General features: G+C 40.0%; 1 protein-coding gene and 1 pseudogene across 1 annotated transcript; both read right to left on the reverse strand.

Annotated features, from left to right (window-relative positions):
- Window positions 1–12,002: 12,002 nt before the first annotated feature.
- LOC119886265 (nuclear factor 7, brain-like) lies at window positions 12,003–14,214 on the reverse strand. Its single transcript, XM_038696889.1, has 2 exons — window positions 14,093–14,214; window positions 12,003–14,000 (listed from the first exon to the last, which is right to left on the reverse strand). The coding sequence occupies exon 2, from the start codon at window positions 13,981–13,983 to the stop codon at window positions 12,586–12,588; it is 1,398 nt and encodes a 465-aa protein (XP_038552817.1). The 5' UTR covers window positions 13,984–14,000; window positions 14,093–14,214; the 3' UTR covers window positions 12,003–12,585.
- A 2,108-nt stretch (window positions 14,215–16,322) lies between these two features.
- On the reverse strand, window positions 16,323–17,645 carry LOC119885825 (annotated as a pseudogene).
- Between the last annotated feature and the right edge of the window lie 755 nt (window positions 17,646–18,400).

An 18,400-nucleotide genomic window follows, 5' to 3' on the forward strand; every position in this document is an offset into this window, starting at 1 on the left:
ACAGTACACACATATTCAAAAACTACAACATTTGTGTATAGAGGCAAAGTGCAAAGAGATAAGAAGATAAATTATGTTAATATGTACATGAGGTAGGTGGATATGAGACATTCAGTATATACAATGTGACCACTGACCAGCTACTGAATCACAAAAATGATGAATAAACTATAATAAACTGGTAAATAGTATACAGGTGAATTAGATGTCAGAGTTGTAAAGTTATTGCACAGGTATTGTTCCTGACGTCATGTGTTTGGAGTTAATTGTTTATCAGAGGCCTGTGGGTAGGAACTGTTCCCATGTCTGATGTGTCCCGTGATTCATTAACTACCAGTGAAGTCTCATCAGCGTGTGTGATAATGCACATTTAATAAGCAACTGTGATAAAGTCATCACTGTATCCAGGGATGGGCAATATTTATGATGCATGTATTTAAATACACATTTAAAATACTAGTAATAGTACTAATACTAATAGTATTTTGTCATTTCTACATATTTAATAAGGTTGATGAAAATGGCTTCATATTTTATGTCAGAATACTTTAGTGTTTTGTATTATGTCCTCCATGTTTATATTGGTAATATAATCTATTTTGAATTTTTTTTAAGTGGACACATAACCTGTACCTGACATGGAGGCACTGATCGCTTGTCTAATTGTTTGAATTTTGTCCGTGAAGAAGGAGGCAAATTCATTGCAGGCACTGGTGGATAGAAGTTCAGAGGCTACAGACACAGGAGGGTTGGTTAACTTATTTTCGGTAGCAAACAGGGCACGTGCATTATTATTGTTTTTGGTGATGATGTCAGAGAAGAAGGACCGCCTTGCATTTCACAATTCTAAATTAAAAATGCAAAGTCTCTCTTTATAGATAACAAAATGAACCTGGACCTTCATTCAGCTTTTCGACACTGTTTTTTGAGTTCTTACCAGCGTGGCATTTCTCCAAGGAGATTTTCTATTACCTGAGTCCACTTTCACCTTGGCTGATGCAGTGGCAACATTTGTTATTTTAGAACTGATATTATCTACAAGTTCACTGACTGAGACATAACTTTTTTTAAAAGTGCTGTTAGTTTTCTTTAACCTCTGTCTATATGAGCTTTATTTATCTGTCTAAACCAAACTTAAATTGTCCTCCACAATTTTTCTTGACTTAAGAAAATCCAAAATAGCAGAAGTGTCAGTTTCCCAAACACAGAAAGAGTAAACAGATCAATATTGTAGATCATATTCTGTTCTGTCATGACCAAGACATATAAATAAATACCTTACAGTTATATTACTCAAGTGTATGCATAATGCCAAAACATAATTTACAACAATAGAATTTGAACATTAGAGTATAAAGTCACCTGTTTCTTCACTGGCTCTTAAACGCTTAACGATGTCTGGATTGTTTGTCGTGCAGCTTCATCGATGGGTCTGAATCTGTGGTTGCTGTGTTTTTCTAAGTCTCTGCAGGTGAGACACACTGGCTGCTGATGGTCCAGACAGAAGTGTTTGAGTTTTTCAGACTGCAGAGATCCTCTGAAGCTCTCTGATCTCTCTCCAACAAGAAGTACTACCATTACTTCCCTCTTCTTCTAACTTTCACCTTGGCCCGTGTTTTTAGTCAAACTCACCTTCAGTGTGTGGAGCGTCAGCAGGTTGAAGCAGCAGTGTTGTAGTTTTCCTCTTTCTCTTGTGTAGCTGAACTCAGAGGAAGTTGTAGGTTTAGTCTGAAGGTGAATCTGATGGAACTTGGACCTGTTCTGCTGAATGTTTTCGATTCACATGTTACACAGGGGTTGTGTTTCAGTCAAAAGTATTGATTCAGTGTTGAAAATGTAGACTGATGCAGCAGGCTTTTGCCTGAGTACACTACTTGAGTAGATGTACTTGAGAAAATGTGCTGGTGGACTGGTGAACTTTAGTTGTAAAGTGGAGAAATAAAATCACATTCAATGCGTTTAGCATCCACATGACTGGCTGTTACATACACATAGTTGTCAACTTAAAGGGCTATTGTTTATTTTTTACTTTTCTTATGATAATGTCTTTTGTGTTTATGCTTATTTTTGTTAATTTTTAAATAACACACTTTTAAATAGGAATATGAGTAGCTTTTGAGTAGCATGAGTAGCAACCTAAGAGCTACAGGCCGATATACAAACTTCCATTCATGTCAAAAATTCTAGAAAAAGTTGTAGCAGAGCAACTCACCCTTTTCCTAGAGAACCAAGAGCTGGAACCAGTCTGGTTTCCGTAAAAAGCATTCCACAGAAACTGCATTACAGAAAGTTTCTAGTGGAATTCTGATGTCAGCTGACTCTAAGGAATACACAGATTTGGTTCTCTTTCATCTGCTTTCGATACCGTTGATCATAATATTATGATAAATAGACCTTTCTGGTAGAAGTTTTAGTGTTTATGTAAATCAGATCATGTCTGAAACTGCAGGACTGTCATGTGGGGTACCTCAGGGTTCTGTCTTGGGACCCATCCTGTTCCTTTTGTACATATATCCTCTCGGACTGATAATTAGTCAATTCAGTGACATATCTTACCATCTGTATGCGGATGATATTCAACTGTATTGCTCATTCAAGGAAACTGAGTTCCATAAATTGTCGTCTTTACTAACTGCTTGACTCGTATTAAACAGTGGTTATGTGACAACTTCCTGCTTCTGAACTCAGAGAAATCAGAAACACTGATTATCGCCCCTGAAAGAATCCCTCAGATTAAACAGCATATTGGTGACTTAGGCTCGTCTGTCCAGCCGAGCCTCAGGAGCTTAGGTGTTGTTTTTGATTCAGCGATGTCCTTAGAGTACCACTCTAAACAACTAGTCAGAAACTGTTTCTTCCAACTAAGGAATATATCCAAATTAAGAACACTGGTGTCAAAGGGTGAGTTGGAGATGATCATTCATGCTTTTATTTCCTCTCGTTTAGATTACTGTAACAGTCTTTTTACTTGTTTGAGCAAGAAGGAGCTTTACAGTCTCCAGGCTGTTCAGAGCTCTGCTGCAAGGCTTTTAACTCACATTAACAAAAGAGCGCACGTCACACCTGTTTTAGCAGCACTTCACTGGTCACCAGTCAAGTATAGAATTCATTTTAAAATCCTGGTCCTTACTTTTAGAGCACTGCACGGTGAAGTTCCTCCCTACATCTCTGACTTGATACAGCTGCTATTCAAGCAGGCTTTTAGTTAAACGCGGGTTTTTGTGGTTTTTGTTCTATGTTTTCCATTTGTATTTAAATTTTCTTATGCATTGTATTTTACATTTTTGTGTTGTATTACATTTTATTGTGAAGCACTTTGAGATTTTTATCTGTGAAATCTATACAAATAAACTTTACTTACTTACTATTTACTTTTTTTAATCAAAATTTGAGATGTATAGCACAAATACTGAATGAATGTTAAATCAGAAAGTATTACAATACTAGACCGAACAGAGGTGTCTGGTGATGTTACAGGCCCAGCAGTAATGGTGGAAATTTGGAGAAGCTTAACCTCGTCCAGTTCTCCAGCTCCTCCTGGAGCTTGGAGGTGGAGAACTAATCTCTCGAGGCAAGCAGGTTTATTGTTCCATAGGAACGAATTAAACTGCTGATCAGGACTGAATTTTTTGATCAAAACATAGCAGGATGTGCTGAATAAGATAAAAATTTTGAAAGGTGACCATTTCTATCAGGTTCATAATGCTTTGTTAGTCGGTCTAAGCAGCAGAAAAAACTGTACTTGTAATCCTTCTCGGTCATGTTAAGACAATCAAAACAGCTCTACTCGGCCCTGCCCGAACGCACCACAACCAAGACAGCGGAGAACTATATTAGAGATTCTGCCCCGTTGAGACTTGGTGTCACTACTTATGAGAGAGCATTAACCAATTGAGTTTCAAGCAATATATAATTTTAATACAATTAAAATAAAAGGCAGTGGTAAAAAGAGTCCCCTGGTGACATGATGACAATCTCTGTGTCATCTGCATAATTATGGTACAATTTTATTTAAAGGTTTGGTGTGTAAGTTTTAGTGGCATCTAGTGGTGAGAGTTGCGAATTCCACCCCCGCTCCCCTATCCAAGCAAGTTGTATAGCTACGGTGCCTGAGACTGGACAAAAGATGTCCTCTGTGAGAGAGTTGCCAGTCAAGAAATCAGGTTTATTTACATTGATGTATTAAGAAATTATATTTACTTGATTATTGAGTAAAACCATATGTTATTGTGAATATTATTATTACTTGTTCATTAAACAACAGTCACATCAAGAAATGAAGTATTACATGATGTCTGATACTCCTGTAATACATTATTTTACAGTGCTGTAATCATACTTTTTGTCACATCCTGGGAGGGTTGGCTCATCTGGACTAACATACCAAAGTAAATGAAGAACATCTCAAAAACTATCACATCTAGTGCATTAAGTATGTCCACTGACAGATAACAGGAAAATGTAAGCCTCACTGTTTCTGCACCACAGTCCATTATAAACCACATAATACATGAAGTTTACGAATGCATTGGCTGGTGAGGTTCAAGGCTCCCCTCGCGTCACTTAATTAATTAGATAAACTATCTGCAAATCTTACCAAAATGTCTTTTTTATTTTTTTTAGAATACAACAGAAACACAAAGTAGTACTGATTGCCATAATTTTAGCTTGTGGTAAAACGGTGCTATGTTTTTAATGGGCATTTAGCATGCGAAAGTACAATTTACACATTTTTGTGCACAGCAGGGAAGCAATATCCAAATTCGGAAAGTATTCAATATTGGTCACTTAACAGGCACACGGTCATGTTATGTGTCACTATTAACAGTAAAATAAATACATGTTTTCCATCAGGGCAGTATTCAACTAAAGTTTAGCTGCTGATCTGAGCGTCCATACTGTTACCGTTTTATTGCCAATAATATTCATCAGCTGTTTGTCTCAGGAAGGTAAGGGCACATTTCTGTCCACGTTGCAAAGCCATAACAGAGTGCTGTGGAAGAACTACATTAAATTACAATCCAACTACATATTTTTTTCTACCAGCACAGTAAAAGTTGAGCTGGCTCATCTGAGCTTTCATGCTGGAAGCGACGTTTAATTGCCAATTCTCACTAGTCTCACTAATGTAACGACAAAGCCAAAACAGAGCGCTGGAGAGAGAGTCACTACATGAAATTAATCCAACTACATGTTTTTTCTACCAGAGCAGTAAAAGTTTAGCTGGCTGATGCTTCCATGCTGGGAGCTAACGTTACCGTTTTATTGTCACAAAAATAATTCTCCACAGCGCTGGAGAATAACATGGCTACATGAAGTTAATCCAACTACATATTTTACACAAGAGGACAGGAGAAACATGGCAGGTCTGTAGAAGATTATGGTCAGCTTCTAGCTAAAGCTCTCAAACAACAGCTTTCATTTGCAAGTCTGACTAACTTAATTATTTGTCCAGCAGAAAACAGACAACTTCAGCTCCACTTTGAAAATATCTGTCCCACATCAAAGCCTTCCATCTGGGAAAATCCACACCGATTATGTTTGTGATTTTTTGCCATCAGCTGTCTCGACTCCTCTGCCTTCATGGTATAAAGATCCACAGGCTGTCAGCTTTTGTGCTAAATAGCACGTGTGCTCGTTCATTTGTCCAAATGTCACTTCTCTTCTTACTTCTAATAAACCAGAGGACTACACAGAGACTGTGTATTAATATTATTTCCTCTTCTTCTTTTACGGACGCATTTAATGTAGTAACAGACAACTACACTGCCGGAATTATATAAGCAGAAGAAGAACGCCGTGATGACGAAACACGCTCTGTAGCGCTGTTTGTCCTGAATGAGATGACCATTGTTTGTTAAAGCGGTTAGCTCTCAGTGGCTACACACACAAAACTAGTTTGTCTTAATTGCAATCAAAACAGACAGGATAAACTTGGGACATGTGATCACAGTGACAGTATGTCTCTCCCTCCCACAGCGTACAAGCCTTTTCCATCTATTCCAAAACCAAATCACCATAAAGAGGTGATGATGATTTTGTAGACAAAAGATCCTAATTATTAACAAAGGTAAAAAGAGATATCTCTCCCATGATTCATGGTTAAAACAGTGCACTTGACCGACTTGAAACTGATGAAACTGACATGACAGAGCCTCATGACTAGGGCTGGGTATCGAGATCAATACTTTTTAGGCACCGACCGAATTGCCTCAGTACCATTGAGTATCAAAAAATGCCTTGTCTTTCGGTACCGAATTTCGATACCTAAAGGTTCTTGTTAACTCCAATGAGCCAATAAGCATGCAGCATTCTTGATGTACCCACATCTAAAAGTGATTGGCTGTGGTGATGTAAACAGTAGTTCACGCCGGTTATGCACAGAGACGTGGCTCGTGGATGGAAAAGACGTGGAGAAAATTAAAAGTGTGGCTTGATTCAACACCGCACGATGCAATATTTGCGACGGAAGATAATTGCTGCCAAGAGCAGCGACACGACAGACCTGGTGAAGCCCTTGACTGTGCATGGAATAAACTTAAGAGCAGAAAGTTGCTCTGTCAAGACAGGGCCGGTGCAGTCATCGTCTCAGCGCCCTACTGCCACTGAGCCTGCTTCCACATGCCCACCGTAGGATCAGTGTTGGGCAGTAGCGTCGCTACAAGTAGCACCGTTACTAGTTTAACTACATTTCTCAGTAGCTTGGTGGCAGCGTCGCTGTTTTCTGAATTAAATCAAAGCTCTTTTATTGACGGAGTAGCGCGGTAGCTTCCACACACGCTACATTTTCCCAACTACTTTTGACTAACAAACAGATCCTTGGGCTGATGTATGCTACTTTGATGCAGGGGAATAAAGACACGGGCAGCTGAGTTTACTTTCTATTGTGATAGTTGTTGCCTGGACACCTCTTCCTCTAGTGAGGAGGAAACATTGATATGTAGTTGCAGAAACTTGTTTCCATGAGATGAGAGATTTCTCTCTCTTTCTCTCTCGCCCATTGCCATGAATGTTTAGGTTGCAATGTTGCCAGAGCACAAATTCACATATAAACAAATATCTAATTAATAAACAATGAAATGACATTATAAAAACTAAAGAAAGAGGAATAAAAACAACAAAAACACAATATAGGCTTATGTTACATTGAAAATATGTCTACAAGCAGTAGAATTTTTCAAAGGAACAATTATTAAAATAAACTATTAATGATAATGTGATAATTAAGTTACTTTATACAAACAACAATGGTTTTCTGTGTGTTGAGAATAAAATTAGTATCGTTCAGGAACCGGTATCGAAGTTGAGGTATCGTATTGATATCATATCTTTGAACGATACCCAGCCCTACTCATGACTGAAAAGGCTCTCCACAGAAGACCTGACCTTTGACCTGCGTTCTCACTTACGTGGTTGACCAGAAGATAGTAACCTGACCTGTTCTGATACATCTTGGGGGGGAAACCAGATGCCTGGTGCTTTGTTGTCCTGTTGCTTGTTGTTTCTGGTGCTTATTTTATACTAAACTATATGTTTCTGCGTCTGCACATATTTACTGCCGTTAAATGATAAAATGCCCCTTAACAGATTCCCACAGAATAAGCCAGAACGGAGGCTGCCAGCTCATTCCATGTTGTTGAATGTTATTGTTTAACCCTTTCAAAACATGGTCCAGAAAGTTGCTCATGTGTGTCCCAAGGGACCACGTGGGCAAAAGGGGGGAGGTTGAATAAAGACTGAAGTACTGAACTAACAAATTTTAATAACATTCATTAATAATAGTGTTAATGATGTTAACTGTTCTTTAATTGTTTTCCTTTAACTTGTTTTAACTGATATTGCCTACAGTTCGGATGGATGATTAACAAGGGTTTACACTAAAATCTATAAATATGAGGTTGAATCTGCTTTGATGCTAGACTTAGCAGCTGTTCAGGGTCAGAAGGAAGGTAAACTGTTTGTGTTATTGGACACTGTGAGCTTCAAGATTGAGACTCATTCAGAGAGGATGAGATGGGTTTAGAACATGCTACTTGTGGAGAGATTGTGGAGCAAAACAACTACGGACCAACTCAAAATCTCCTGCTGTAGTTATCTGTGTCTTTCCTAGTTAACACTTGGTGTTTGGGCGGCCTCTCGACTAGTTAACGCTCAGGTCCTAGGCGTCCAGTTTCAGCAGCTTGACACACCAGGACCGGCTTTTTACTAGCAGATTTGTCCTGGAGGTCCGTCCTAGCCGGCTTGTGGTTGAAGAAAACTTGCAGTGATAGGCCATTAGTTGGCTTGGTTCGTCGGTTTGATGTCCTCTGGATTACTGCTGGCATAACAGACCCACATGGCTGGGTCCAAACTTCGGGGGGAACAGTGGAAGTTAATTTGACTAAAATAAAGCTTAAAAGGGAACTTGCTTGTTCCTGAATCAAAGTTGCTTGGCTTAAACGATCTGATAACTCTTAACAAACAAAACAAAGTAAATTCAACGAAGGTTGGCGTGAATATGGCGTACGTTGCTGGAAGACAAAGAAAATTTCACAGACAATGTTGGGACGGACTCTTGGCATTGCTTGGACACGGAGCACACTCCGTAGGCGTGCCGAGAGCAGAGAGAAGAGCCGAAGAAGAGAAGAGCGAGCACGTGTCTGCCGCTGTGTTTTGTTGCCTGGGGCGTGTTCTGGAAGATAGCTTCTGGTCTTCTCTGAGATGCTGTGCCTTAAATTTAATATGGTCTTAAAGTCTATTTGCGCGTATTTTAATCGCATACCTTTCCACAATAAACTCTTAAAGGTCATAAACAGTTTTACCATTCTTAGTTTTTAAACATTGGATAAAAAGAAGAAAAATTATTCATTAATTGTCGTAACAATTAGAATGGTTCGGTTAAACACATTTCGTAGGGATCACAGCAGATGAAAGAGAAAGAGCTTCTTAACTAAATACTTCCTGGATAATATTGGCTGTTAAATGTTCTTACTTAGAGAATATATAAGCAAGTTAAACGAACATGGCATCAGATTACATTGCAGATTATAAAATACAGAGTGATACATTGAAAGAAGCACAAGGAGAGGCATTACAAACCAATAACATGTAATACATAATTTGTCCTCTGGGGGAGGGACACTGGTTCCATGAGATGACAAAGGATCCGATCTGACTATTTTATTTAAATTTGACTCAATCCTTGGTTCAGGAGCTATGAAAATTTGGTTATTTAAAACATGATAATATTTCTGCATCATATCATTTCTAAGAAAGCATAAGAAGGTGCTTCGAACAAAGCATTAGTTGCAACAAACTAGAACTGTAAATTCTAGTTGCTTTGCATGCATGACCTCGGTAGTTGCCTCTGCCTTACACCGCCTGCACAGAACGCCCACATGTAGTTTCCAAATTTAAACTTTTGCCACTCTCCGATGGCCGCCAGACCCCGATCGGGGGGCTGGGACTGCATGCTCACACGTGGCTACAAAATCAACACGGCTCTCAAACTAATGGTAGATGTCTACTTCTCCCAGACATGAGAAATGCAAATCCTTCAAACAGCACAGTAGCAAAGATTAAGACTATGAATTAAAATAGCTTATGCCAAGTACCCCAACCCAGATGTGGGTAATTCCCAGGAGTGTGTTCACACACCTATGATTCTGTAGTAGCCAATTAAATAAATAATAAATAAATTAGCTGTACAGAGGTTGTCTTAACAAATCCATTGTTATGCAAAAAAACAAAAAACACTCTGTCACAGAACACATCTTACGCGTGTCTTTATTGAAATGCAGTATTCCTAAGAGGGATTTCCATCCATCCATACATCATCAACTGCTTATCCTGCGTACAGGGTCACGGGGGGGCTGGAGCCAATCCCAGCTGACATCGGGCGCAAGGCGGGGTACACCCTGGTCCAGGGTCCAGAGTATAAATAATAATAATAATCTCCTTTTCAAATACTTTTACAAAGCTTTCTTTAACAGCTCTGACAGGAAGGTGTAACATAAATAAATAATTAAAAAACATAAATAAATGCATTCTGCACAACTTCAGTAGTAGCCTAATACAAGACTGTATACTACAAACACAATTTCAGTGATAAAGTATTAAATAGTAAACTATGTACACTTGTACAGAAAAATTTAGATGTAGTCCAGTGGGCCAGCAGAAGTAGCTCAGAAAGCAGTACTGCAGGCTGGCAGTCCAGTAGCAGCTCGGACAGGAGGAGGCCAAGGCGCTGCTAAGAAAATGGGGAAACAGAAAGGGAAAGGCTCAGTGATTTATTCAGAACAGAAACACAGCGCAGCCACATCCAGTTTTGGGCAAGTTACTCAGAAATTGTAATATATTACTAGTTACTTGTTACTCCTTAAAGAAGTAATATTATTACTTTACTTATTACTGGATGATAAAAGTAACTAGTTACGTTACTCGTTACGTTACTAAATTACTTTCCAGTGTTTCCAACAGAATGACGGGGAGGGAGGGTATTCTAACGTTGGACAGGTTTGTGCAGCGGTGTTCATGAGAGAGAGGGAGAGAAAGAGAGGGAGCGAGCGAGGAGGTGCTGCACTACAGCTCCTCAATCAAAAATCATTTTAAATAGCCTACATATAGTAAAAAAGTTTCTTTCTGTAAGTTTCACGTTGCTGTGCTGCTTCAGCAGATGCTTCATTAAATCAGATGTAGAAATGTTCGCGGTTGAAAGTTTTTTGCTGGTCGCACAGACTTTACACTAGACACAATGTTCTTTGCATCTTAGACTGTGACACATTAATGTCAGCAGCTACTTCCATCTGTGGAAAGAACGCCTCTCTCACTGGTTCTACATTCTTCATTTAGTGTTTGGCTAACAGCCACATGAACAACAAAGTCCGGTCCCGCTGAGCTGCTGCACAGTCCTGGATTTACTCAAGTAACGAGTAACGCAGCGTTACTTTCCTTAGTAACTAATAATAATAATACTGCTTTAGAAAAGTAATTAGTTACATTACAAGTTACTGGGAAAAGTAATATTATTACAGTAACGCGTTCCTGCCCAACACTGGTGACATCATGGTTTACTGTCACTAAGATATTGATCATTCTGCACTGATCTGTCAAACTATCCTAGCCTACTGATTTTATCACTATATACCTAAATGTTAACTGATCACCGGACTCCTGTAAATGGAGGCTATATGAGAGATTGGCATGCTAAAATCCAGTTGTAGAGGGAATAACCAATTATTGTGAAAATCATAAAATCTCTCCAGGTGAACTAAATGATTTAATATGAGCTTGTTAGGTGTAACGTTACACAGCTAACTCACAACAGGAGACACAAAGTTAGCTGCACAGTAGACTTACCTTGAGGTGACAAGGATGAACCCGATCCTGAGTCACGAGCGTTGAGTTAAAAGAAGATTCTCCACTTTATTTTTCCGCTGCTGGTTGAAACAAGGCTACAGTCTTGTCTGAGGATGACGCTAGCTTTTTATAGGGTTTTTTTTTTGGGGGGGGGGGTTAAGGATGACGCTAGCTAGTGCCGTGCAGAGGGCTCTGGTGCCGTGAATAAAATTCCACAAATGTGTAAAAAGCAAGTTACAAATGTCACGTGACCTGATAATTGACAAGAAGCAATCAGCAAATGTGTAAAAACTGTTTTGTGTGTAGAAATGGATCCACAAATGCGTAAATAACACTTTGTATGTGAAATAAAAAGATCTTTGCACAGATTTAATTGTGTGTATTTGCAAATCACACTGTATTTTTGTGGATATGATTGTACACAACACAAATGTAAAAATACATGTTTTGGGTTGTGAGATATATGTTTTTTTTGTTTTTTTTTACAGATCTCCGCAGTACACATTGGACATAATTCCACAAATGTGTACAAAGGAACTTATAAATGTAACATGACCCACAAATTGACAGGAAGTAATCTGCAAATGTGTAAAAACAGTTTTGATCACCCTGTATTTTTGTGGATGTGATTTTACACATCACAAATGTAAAAATACACATTTGCAGATAGTGAAATATTTGCGCATCATTGTACACATTTGTAGATTGTCTTCTGTGGGTTACAAATATTAAAGTCCAATTAAATCTTCCATACTATTCCGTAGTTAAAAAAGATTAGGCAAAAGAATAGAGAAATACAGATGAAGAACGACCAATAACGAGCTGGAACTGTGAATGTAACATGGGAGTTGAAAGCAGCTGTGGTGGCGGAAAACAGATTGGGAGTCGTTGCAAGGTAAATACGACAACATGCACAGTACATATGTAGGCAAAAGTGTTATTTGTATGGCAGTAATATTCTAATAAAAATACTCTGTCAACAGTATCGTGTTTCTGCTTTGCTTGACTTATGAGACCCAATCAGAGAGCCAAACGAGGTCGCCTGCGTCATCGTTTCTAAACTCCTCCGATTTTGCCTGTCTGCACTAAAACACTACCCAGAATTTTAAAATGAAAAACGGGGTCCGCAGCGTTTTCAAACTTTTGTTTAGTCTCCCTTTTGGATCAAAGGTCACACAAATAAAGGATTTGTGATCTGTAATGTCCCAGTGGTCTCAAAAATCATGAATATAATTCTCTTCTTTATCTCTAAATCCTTTGTTCCACTGTCACACAGACCTTCAGTGGTGATATGTTCAATATGTTCAGTTTATCCCCAGTGAAAATGTATGGAAACAGCCTCTCAGTGAAAGTGTGTGTGAAGGTGTGTATGTGTGTGTTAGTATCAGGATCAGAGAACGACAGCTCTCCTCTGTTCCAGTCCAGATTCACTCTGATCTTCTGGGGCTTCGTCTGCACTTGGAGATACATGGGTGGACCTGCTTGTGCACGTGCTGAGTATTTACCTTCATGAAACCACATTCCCCATAATCTAGACTTTATATGTCCCTTCCTCTGGACAGATCCTGGTAACACACCCAGAAACCAGGCTGTACTGTCTCCAACCTCGACATCCCAGCTGTGAGTCCCTGAGTTAAAGCCCTCAGAGCCCAGAACAGACGGGTATTTATCAACCCTCTCTGGATTGTCAGGAAGCTGCTGTCTCTCTCCTGGTCTTACACTGGTCAGATCTTCAGATAGGGTGAGCTTTGGATTTGCAGTGTTTGGATCCAGAATCAGAGGAGTGTAGGAGACCATGTCCTTCATCTTGTTCCAGATGTTGAAGGTCAGGTTGCCCAGGTGTTTGGCCTGGTCTATCAGAGCTCCTGAGGGCAGCTGTGGATCATCCAGCAGGGGGCGCTGCTGGACTCTTTCCACCGCAGCCTTGTAGTTGAGCAGGAATGAGACGTCTTCAGCTCTCAGCTCCTCCTCTGTGGCTCTGACTGTGTCTGAAAGAGCTGCTATCTCTCTGCTCAGAGCCTCCATCTTCTCCTTCATCATCTGACTCTTCTGCTCCTCTTCCTCCCTCAGTGCAGCCATCCTGGCCTCCTCTTCCTCATCTAGAAACTGGTGAAGCTTCTTAAACTGCTCCTTAATCAGCCTCTCTGTGTGTCGGGCCTGGACCTTAACGTGTTCTGCTGTTTGATCAAACTTCACTCTAACTTGTTCACAAACCTTTAACTTCTCCTTTAAGGACTCCAGAGTTTCCTGAAGTTCCTTCTTGTGTTGTTGTGCAGCTTCATCGATGGGTCTGAATCTGTGGTTGCTGTGTTTTTCTGAATCTCTGCAGATGAGACACACTGGCTGCTGATGGTCCAGACAGAAGAGTTTCAGTTTCTCAGAGTGCAGACTGCAGAGAGCCTCTGAAGCTCTCTGATCTCTCTCCAACAAAAAGGCCTCACACAGGTTCTTCAACACCAGGTTACAAGGTGGGTATTCTTTTGAAGATCTTCTCTTACAAACTGGACACTCACGTGATTGTTTCTCTCTCCACCATCTCGTCTGACAGTCTTTACAGAAGCTGTGACTACATGACAGAACAACAGGATCTTTAAAGATGTCCTGACAGACCGGACAGCAGAGATCCTCCTCTGATCTGGATGCCATTTTGTCTCCAAGTGAAGCTGAAAACACAGCAGACAAAGTACAGTCAGTCATGGCTCTCTTCCCTCTTTTACTAACTTACACTTTGAGTCAGGTTTATAGTAAAACTCACCTTCACTGTGCGTCAGCAGTGTCAAAGCAGCAGGGTTTTAGTTTTCCACTTTTCTCTCCTGTAGCTGAACTCACTCAGTGGAAGTTGTTAGTTTGGTCTGAAGGTGAATCTGATCGTCTGTGAGTCTCTTAAGTGAGGAAGGATAACAAAGTGTTTCCTGGTTTGTCTCAGGTCAGGTGAGGGGTGGAGCTTTGTAATACCTGCTCTGTTGAATGTAACACAGGGTGTGTTTCAGTCCAAAGTATTGATTCATTGTTGAAAATGTAGACTCATGTGTGCAGCAGGCTGTTGCCTGAGTACAGTACTTGAGTAAATCTACTTGAGAACTGTGGAGAACGAACATAAGAGCTTTTGTGTTTGGTCCACATGAGTCTCTGGTTGTAACATTCACATTTTGTACAATTATTAAATTTAAGGCCTAATGTTTATTTTACACCTTTCTTATGCTCATATCATTTATGTTTACCATATATTATATTTGTCTTATGTTGACACCTTGATGTGTTATTGGAGAAAGAGAAACATGCTGCAACAGTAACCATACAGGCAGAGTTAGGAAGTAGGTTGTGATTTATAAATATTTTTTGTTAGTTAGCCTAGTTTTTTTAAAGACCAATCATATACTACTGTAGGTGGCAGTAGACGCATATTTAAAGTTGGTATGCAATCAGCGAGGAGGAGGAAGAAGAAGAAGACCTTTCAGAATCAGGAGAAAAATCAGAAAGCTTAATTCACCTAATAAGAGATTTGTTATTGCTGTTTAATCTCTTCATATACATCACAATGGGGAAATAACCTACTGAGTGAAAGCCAGGATCAAACTTACTCGCGGCATTTAGTTCAATGAATTCACTGTTGTACACTATTAAACAAATAGCAACCAAACAAATTAGAGAAAATAAATAACTTATTATAATAATAAGTTTCTGGATTCTGCAAAGTTAGGCTATCAGAATCAATCCAGTGAGAATCTGCCTTATATTTTTATACAGCGCATAGCCTACATCTGTTCTGCAGAGACTAAATAGGTTTTAATACGCCATTAATGGAAAAGTGAAATTATTATCAATGATATAAAAATGTGTACACATTATGTAACTGTATGTTATTCATTTGTTTCTTGCTGCGTTTCATAGTAATTTTCTTGCACATCTCATCCCTCTTATGTTTTGTCTCAAACAGCTACCCTTCCACTGCAGACAAGCTGAACTTGGCTAAATCATTGATTGCAATCTTTCCCTCTCTGAATCTCAGAGTTTTTGGAGAGAATGAAGGATATGTAAGTAATAATTGAATCTAGCAGTATTGAGCTCTCAGTTTGTTGAAATATATGACCATTGGCAAAAGGTTGTTGCTTACAAAATTCTATTTTTTTATTAAAATGTGTTTGTAGGAGCATCTATATGACCCTGTGTCCCATAAAGGATTCATAGAAATCAAGCTTTGGAATATGAGGCAGCATCTTGAAGAGGGACAGCGAAGATGGGAATCCTCAGTTATTACAATACTGAAATGGATTGTGGCTTTGGAGAAGGGGAGTGTAACCACTCTGTTGGATCAGAATGCAAACTGTAATGATGGTAAGTAATAACTGCTTAAATATATTATTGATCGCCGAGCTGTCAGCGCAAGAAAATTGTATTAAAAGAATACAATTTTCTTTCTTGTCTTAAAGAAGTAGTATTGTGCTCATTTTAAGATTCAAAATCTTATGTAGGGGTTGTACCAGAACAGGTTTACATGGTTTAATTTTCAAAAAACACTGCAGCTCCTCTTTTCACCCTGTGTGTTGAAGGCTTCGTTTTAGGTATGAAGAGATTTATTTATTTATTTAGAGACTTATTGCGCAGAGTCATAACGGCAGGTTACAGAGATTCCTGTCCATTGGTCAGTAGATGGCATGCTGTCACATGGTAAACAAGACTGTAATGTTGCAAACAAATGTAAATGAACATGTGATGCTCAAAGAAAATGTTTTTCCAATATGCAATTTCACATCATTTTTTTACCATAAATATATTATTATATCTGTGTACAAAAAGTTAAAAAAGCAACAGTAGATAATAACAAAGACAAATCCTGCTCTAGAAGTTCACCAGGGAGGAACTTTACACATTCAGAACTGTGGGAGAATAAGGTCAATGGATCAAAGGTCACACAAATAAAGGATTCGTGATCTGTGATGCCCCAGTGGTCCCAAAAATCATGAATATAATTCTCTTCTTTATCTCTAAATCCTTTGTTCCACTGTCACACAGACCTTCAGCGGTGAGATCTTCAATGTCTTCAGCTCATCCCCAGTGAAAACGTATGGAAACAGCTTCTCAGTGAAAGTGTGTGTGAAGGTGTGTATGTGTGTGTTAGTATCAGGATCAGAAAACGACAGCTTTCCTCTGTTCCAGTCCAGATTCACTCTGATCTTCTGGGGCTTCTTCTGCACTCTGAGATCAGCGAGTGGACCTGTTCGTGACCGTGCTGAGTATTTACCGTCATTGAACAATATTCCCCATAATCTACACTTTATGAGTCCCTTCCTCTGGACAGACTCTGGTACAACACCCAGGCCCCATCCTGTACTATCTCCAACCTCGACATCCCAGCTGTGAGTCCCTGACTTGAAGCCCTCAGAGCCCAGCACGAACCATATATATTCCAACCTCTCTGGATTGTCTGGAAGCTGCTGCTCCTCGCCTCCTCTAACGCTTGTCAGATCTTCAGACAGAAGAAGTCTTGGATCAGCAGTGTTTGGATCCAGAATCAGAGGAGTCTAGGAGACCACGTCCTTCATCTTGTTCCAGATGTTGAAGGTCAGGTTGCCCAGGTGTTTGGCCTGGTCTATCAGAGCTCCTGAGGGCAGCTGTTGATCATCCAGCAGGGGGCGCTGCTGGACTCTTTCCACTGCAGCTTTGTAGCTGAGCAGGACGATGAGACGTCTTCAGCTCTCAGCTCCTCCTCTGTGGCTCTGACTGTGTCTGAAAGAGCTGCTATCTCTCTGCTCAGAGCCTCCATCTTCTCCTTCATCATCTGACTCTTCTGCTCCTCTTCCTCCCTCAGTGCAGCCCTCCTGGCCTCCTCTTCCTCATCTAGAAACTGGTGAAGCTTCTTAAACTGCTCCTTAATCTGCCTCTCTGTGTGTCGGGCCTGGACCTTAATGTGTTCTGCTGTTTGATCAAACTTCACTTTGACTTCTCCAAAAACCTTTAACTTCTCCTTTAAGGACTCCAGAGTTTCCTGAAGTTTCTTTTGTTGCAGTTCAGCTTCATCGATGGGTCTGAATCTGTGGTTGCTGTGTTTTTCTGAATCTCTGCAGATGAGACACACTGGCTGCTGATGGTCCAGACAGAAGAGTTTGAGTTTCTCAGAGTGCAGACTGCAGAGAGCCTCGGAATCTCCATCTCATCAGACAGAGTTTACAGAAGCTGTGGCTACATGACAAAACAACAAGATCTCTGAAGACCCTGACAGACCGGACAGCAGAAATCCTCCTCTGATTTGGAAGCCATTTGTCTCTGAGTGAAGCTGAAAACACAGAAAGTAGGTTACAGTCAGTCATGACTCCCCTCCCTCTTCGTCTACTAACTTTCACCTTGTCACCTTCACCTTCAGTGTGTGGAGCGTCAGCAGGTTGAAGCAGCGGTGTTGTAGTTCTCCACTTTTCTCTCCTATAGCTGAACTTACTCAGAGGAAGTTGTTAGTTTGTTCTGAAGGTGAAGCTGATCATCTGTTTCCTAGTTTTCTGTGGTCAGTCAGGTGAGGGGTGGAGACCGAGCTGAATGCTGTCACGTCACATGTAACACAGGGGTATGTTTCAGTCCACTGTATTGAATCACTGTTGAAAATGTAGACTGACAGTGTGCAAGCTTTGCTAGGTGTGCTTCATGCTCTGTGAACAACTGTCTTTGACATTATCACGTGAGGTCAAATGTGAGTGTTTGATCAATCTCTTTGGAAGGGATGAAAAGACAGCTTTGTAAGTGGGGGATAAGCTGCAGACCTCTTCAGGTCATAACTCAGCAGTTGACTGAAGGGATAAGGACATTTTCTTAATATGCTGTTGCTTTAAGCCAGAAAAACTGATAAAATTTAAAGACCTTTGCCTCCAGAGCAGCTCCGTGCATTACAAAAGGTTGTTGTGCACTTGTTGTCCTCGGTCTGACTTTGGTCTGGGATCCTTGCTGCAAACTCAAAAAATGTCAACAAGTTATCTTTTAGAAATGACTCTGAACTGGAAATGCAACCAACGGTAATGTTTCTTGGCTCCTGCATGTCACATGAGACAGAGCTGCTTTCAGTTATTAGTGTATTGGA

The sequence above is a fragment of the Micropterus salmoides genome, unplaced genomic scaffold (genome assembly GCF_014851395.1).
Source record: "Micropterus salmoides isolate LMB-PRFRI ecotype aquatic unplaced genomic scaffold, ASM1485139v1 Ms_hic_scaffold_4, whole genome shotgun sequence".
NCBI lineage: Eukaryota > Metazoa > Chordata > Actinopteri > Centrarchiformes > Centrarchidae > Micropterus > Micropterus salmoides.

Coding starts and splice junctions, on each gene's coding strand:
- LOC119886265 (XM_038696889.1), bottom strand. CDS start 13,983: ATGGCATCCAGATCAGAGGAGGATCTCTGCTGTCCGGTCTGTCAGGAC.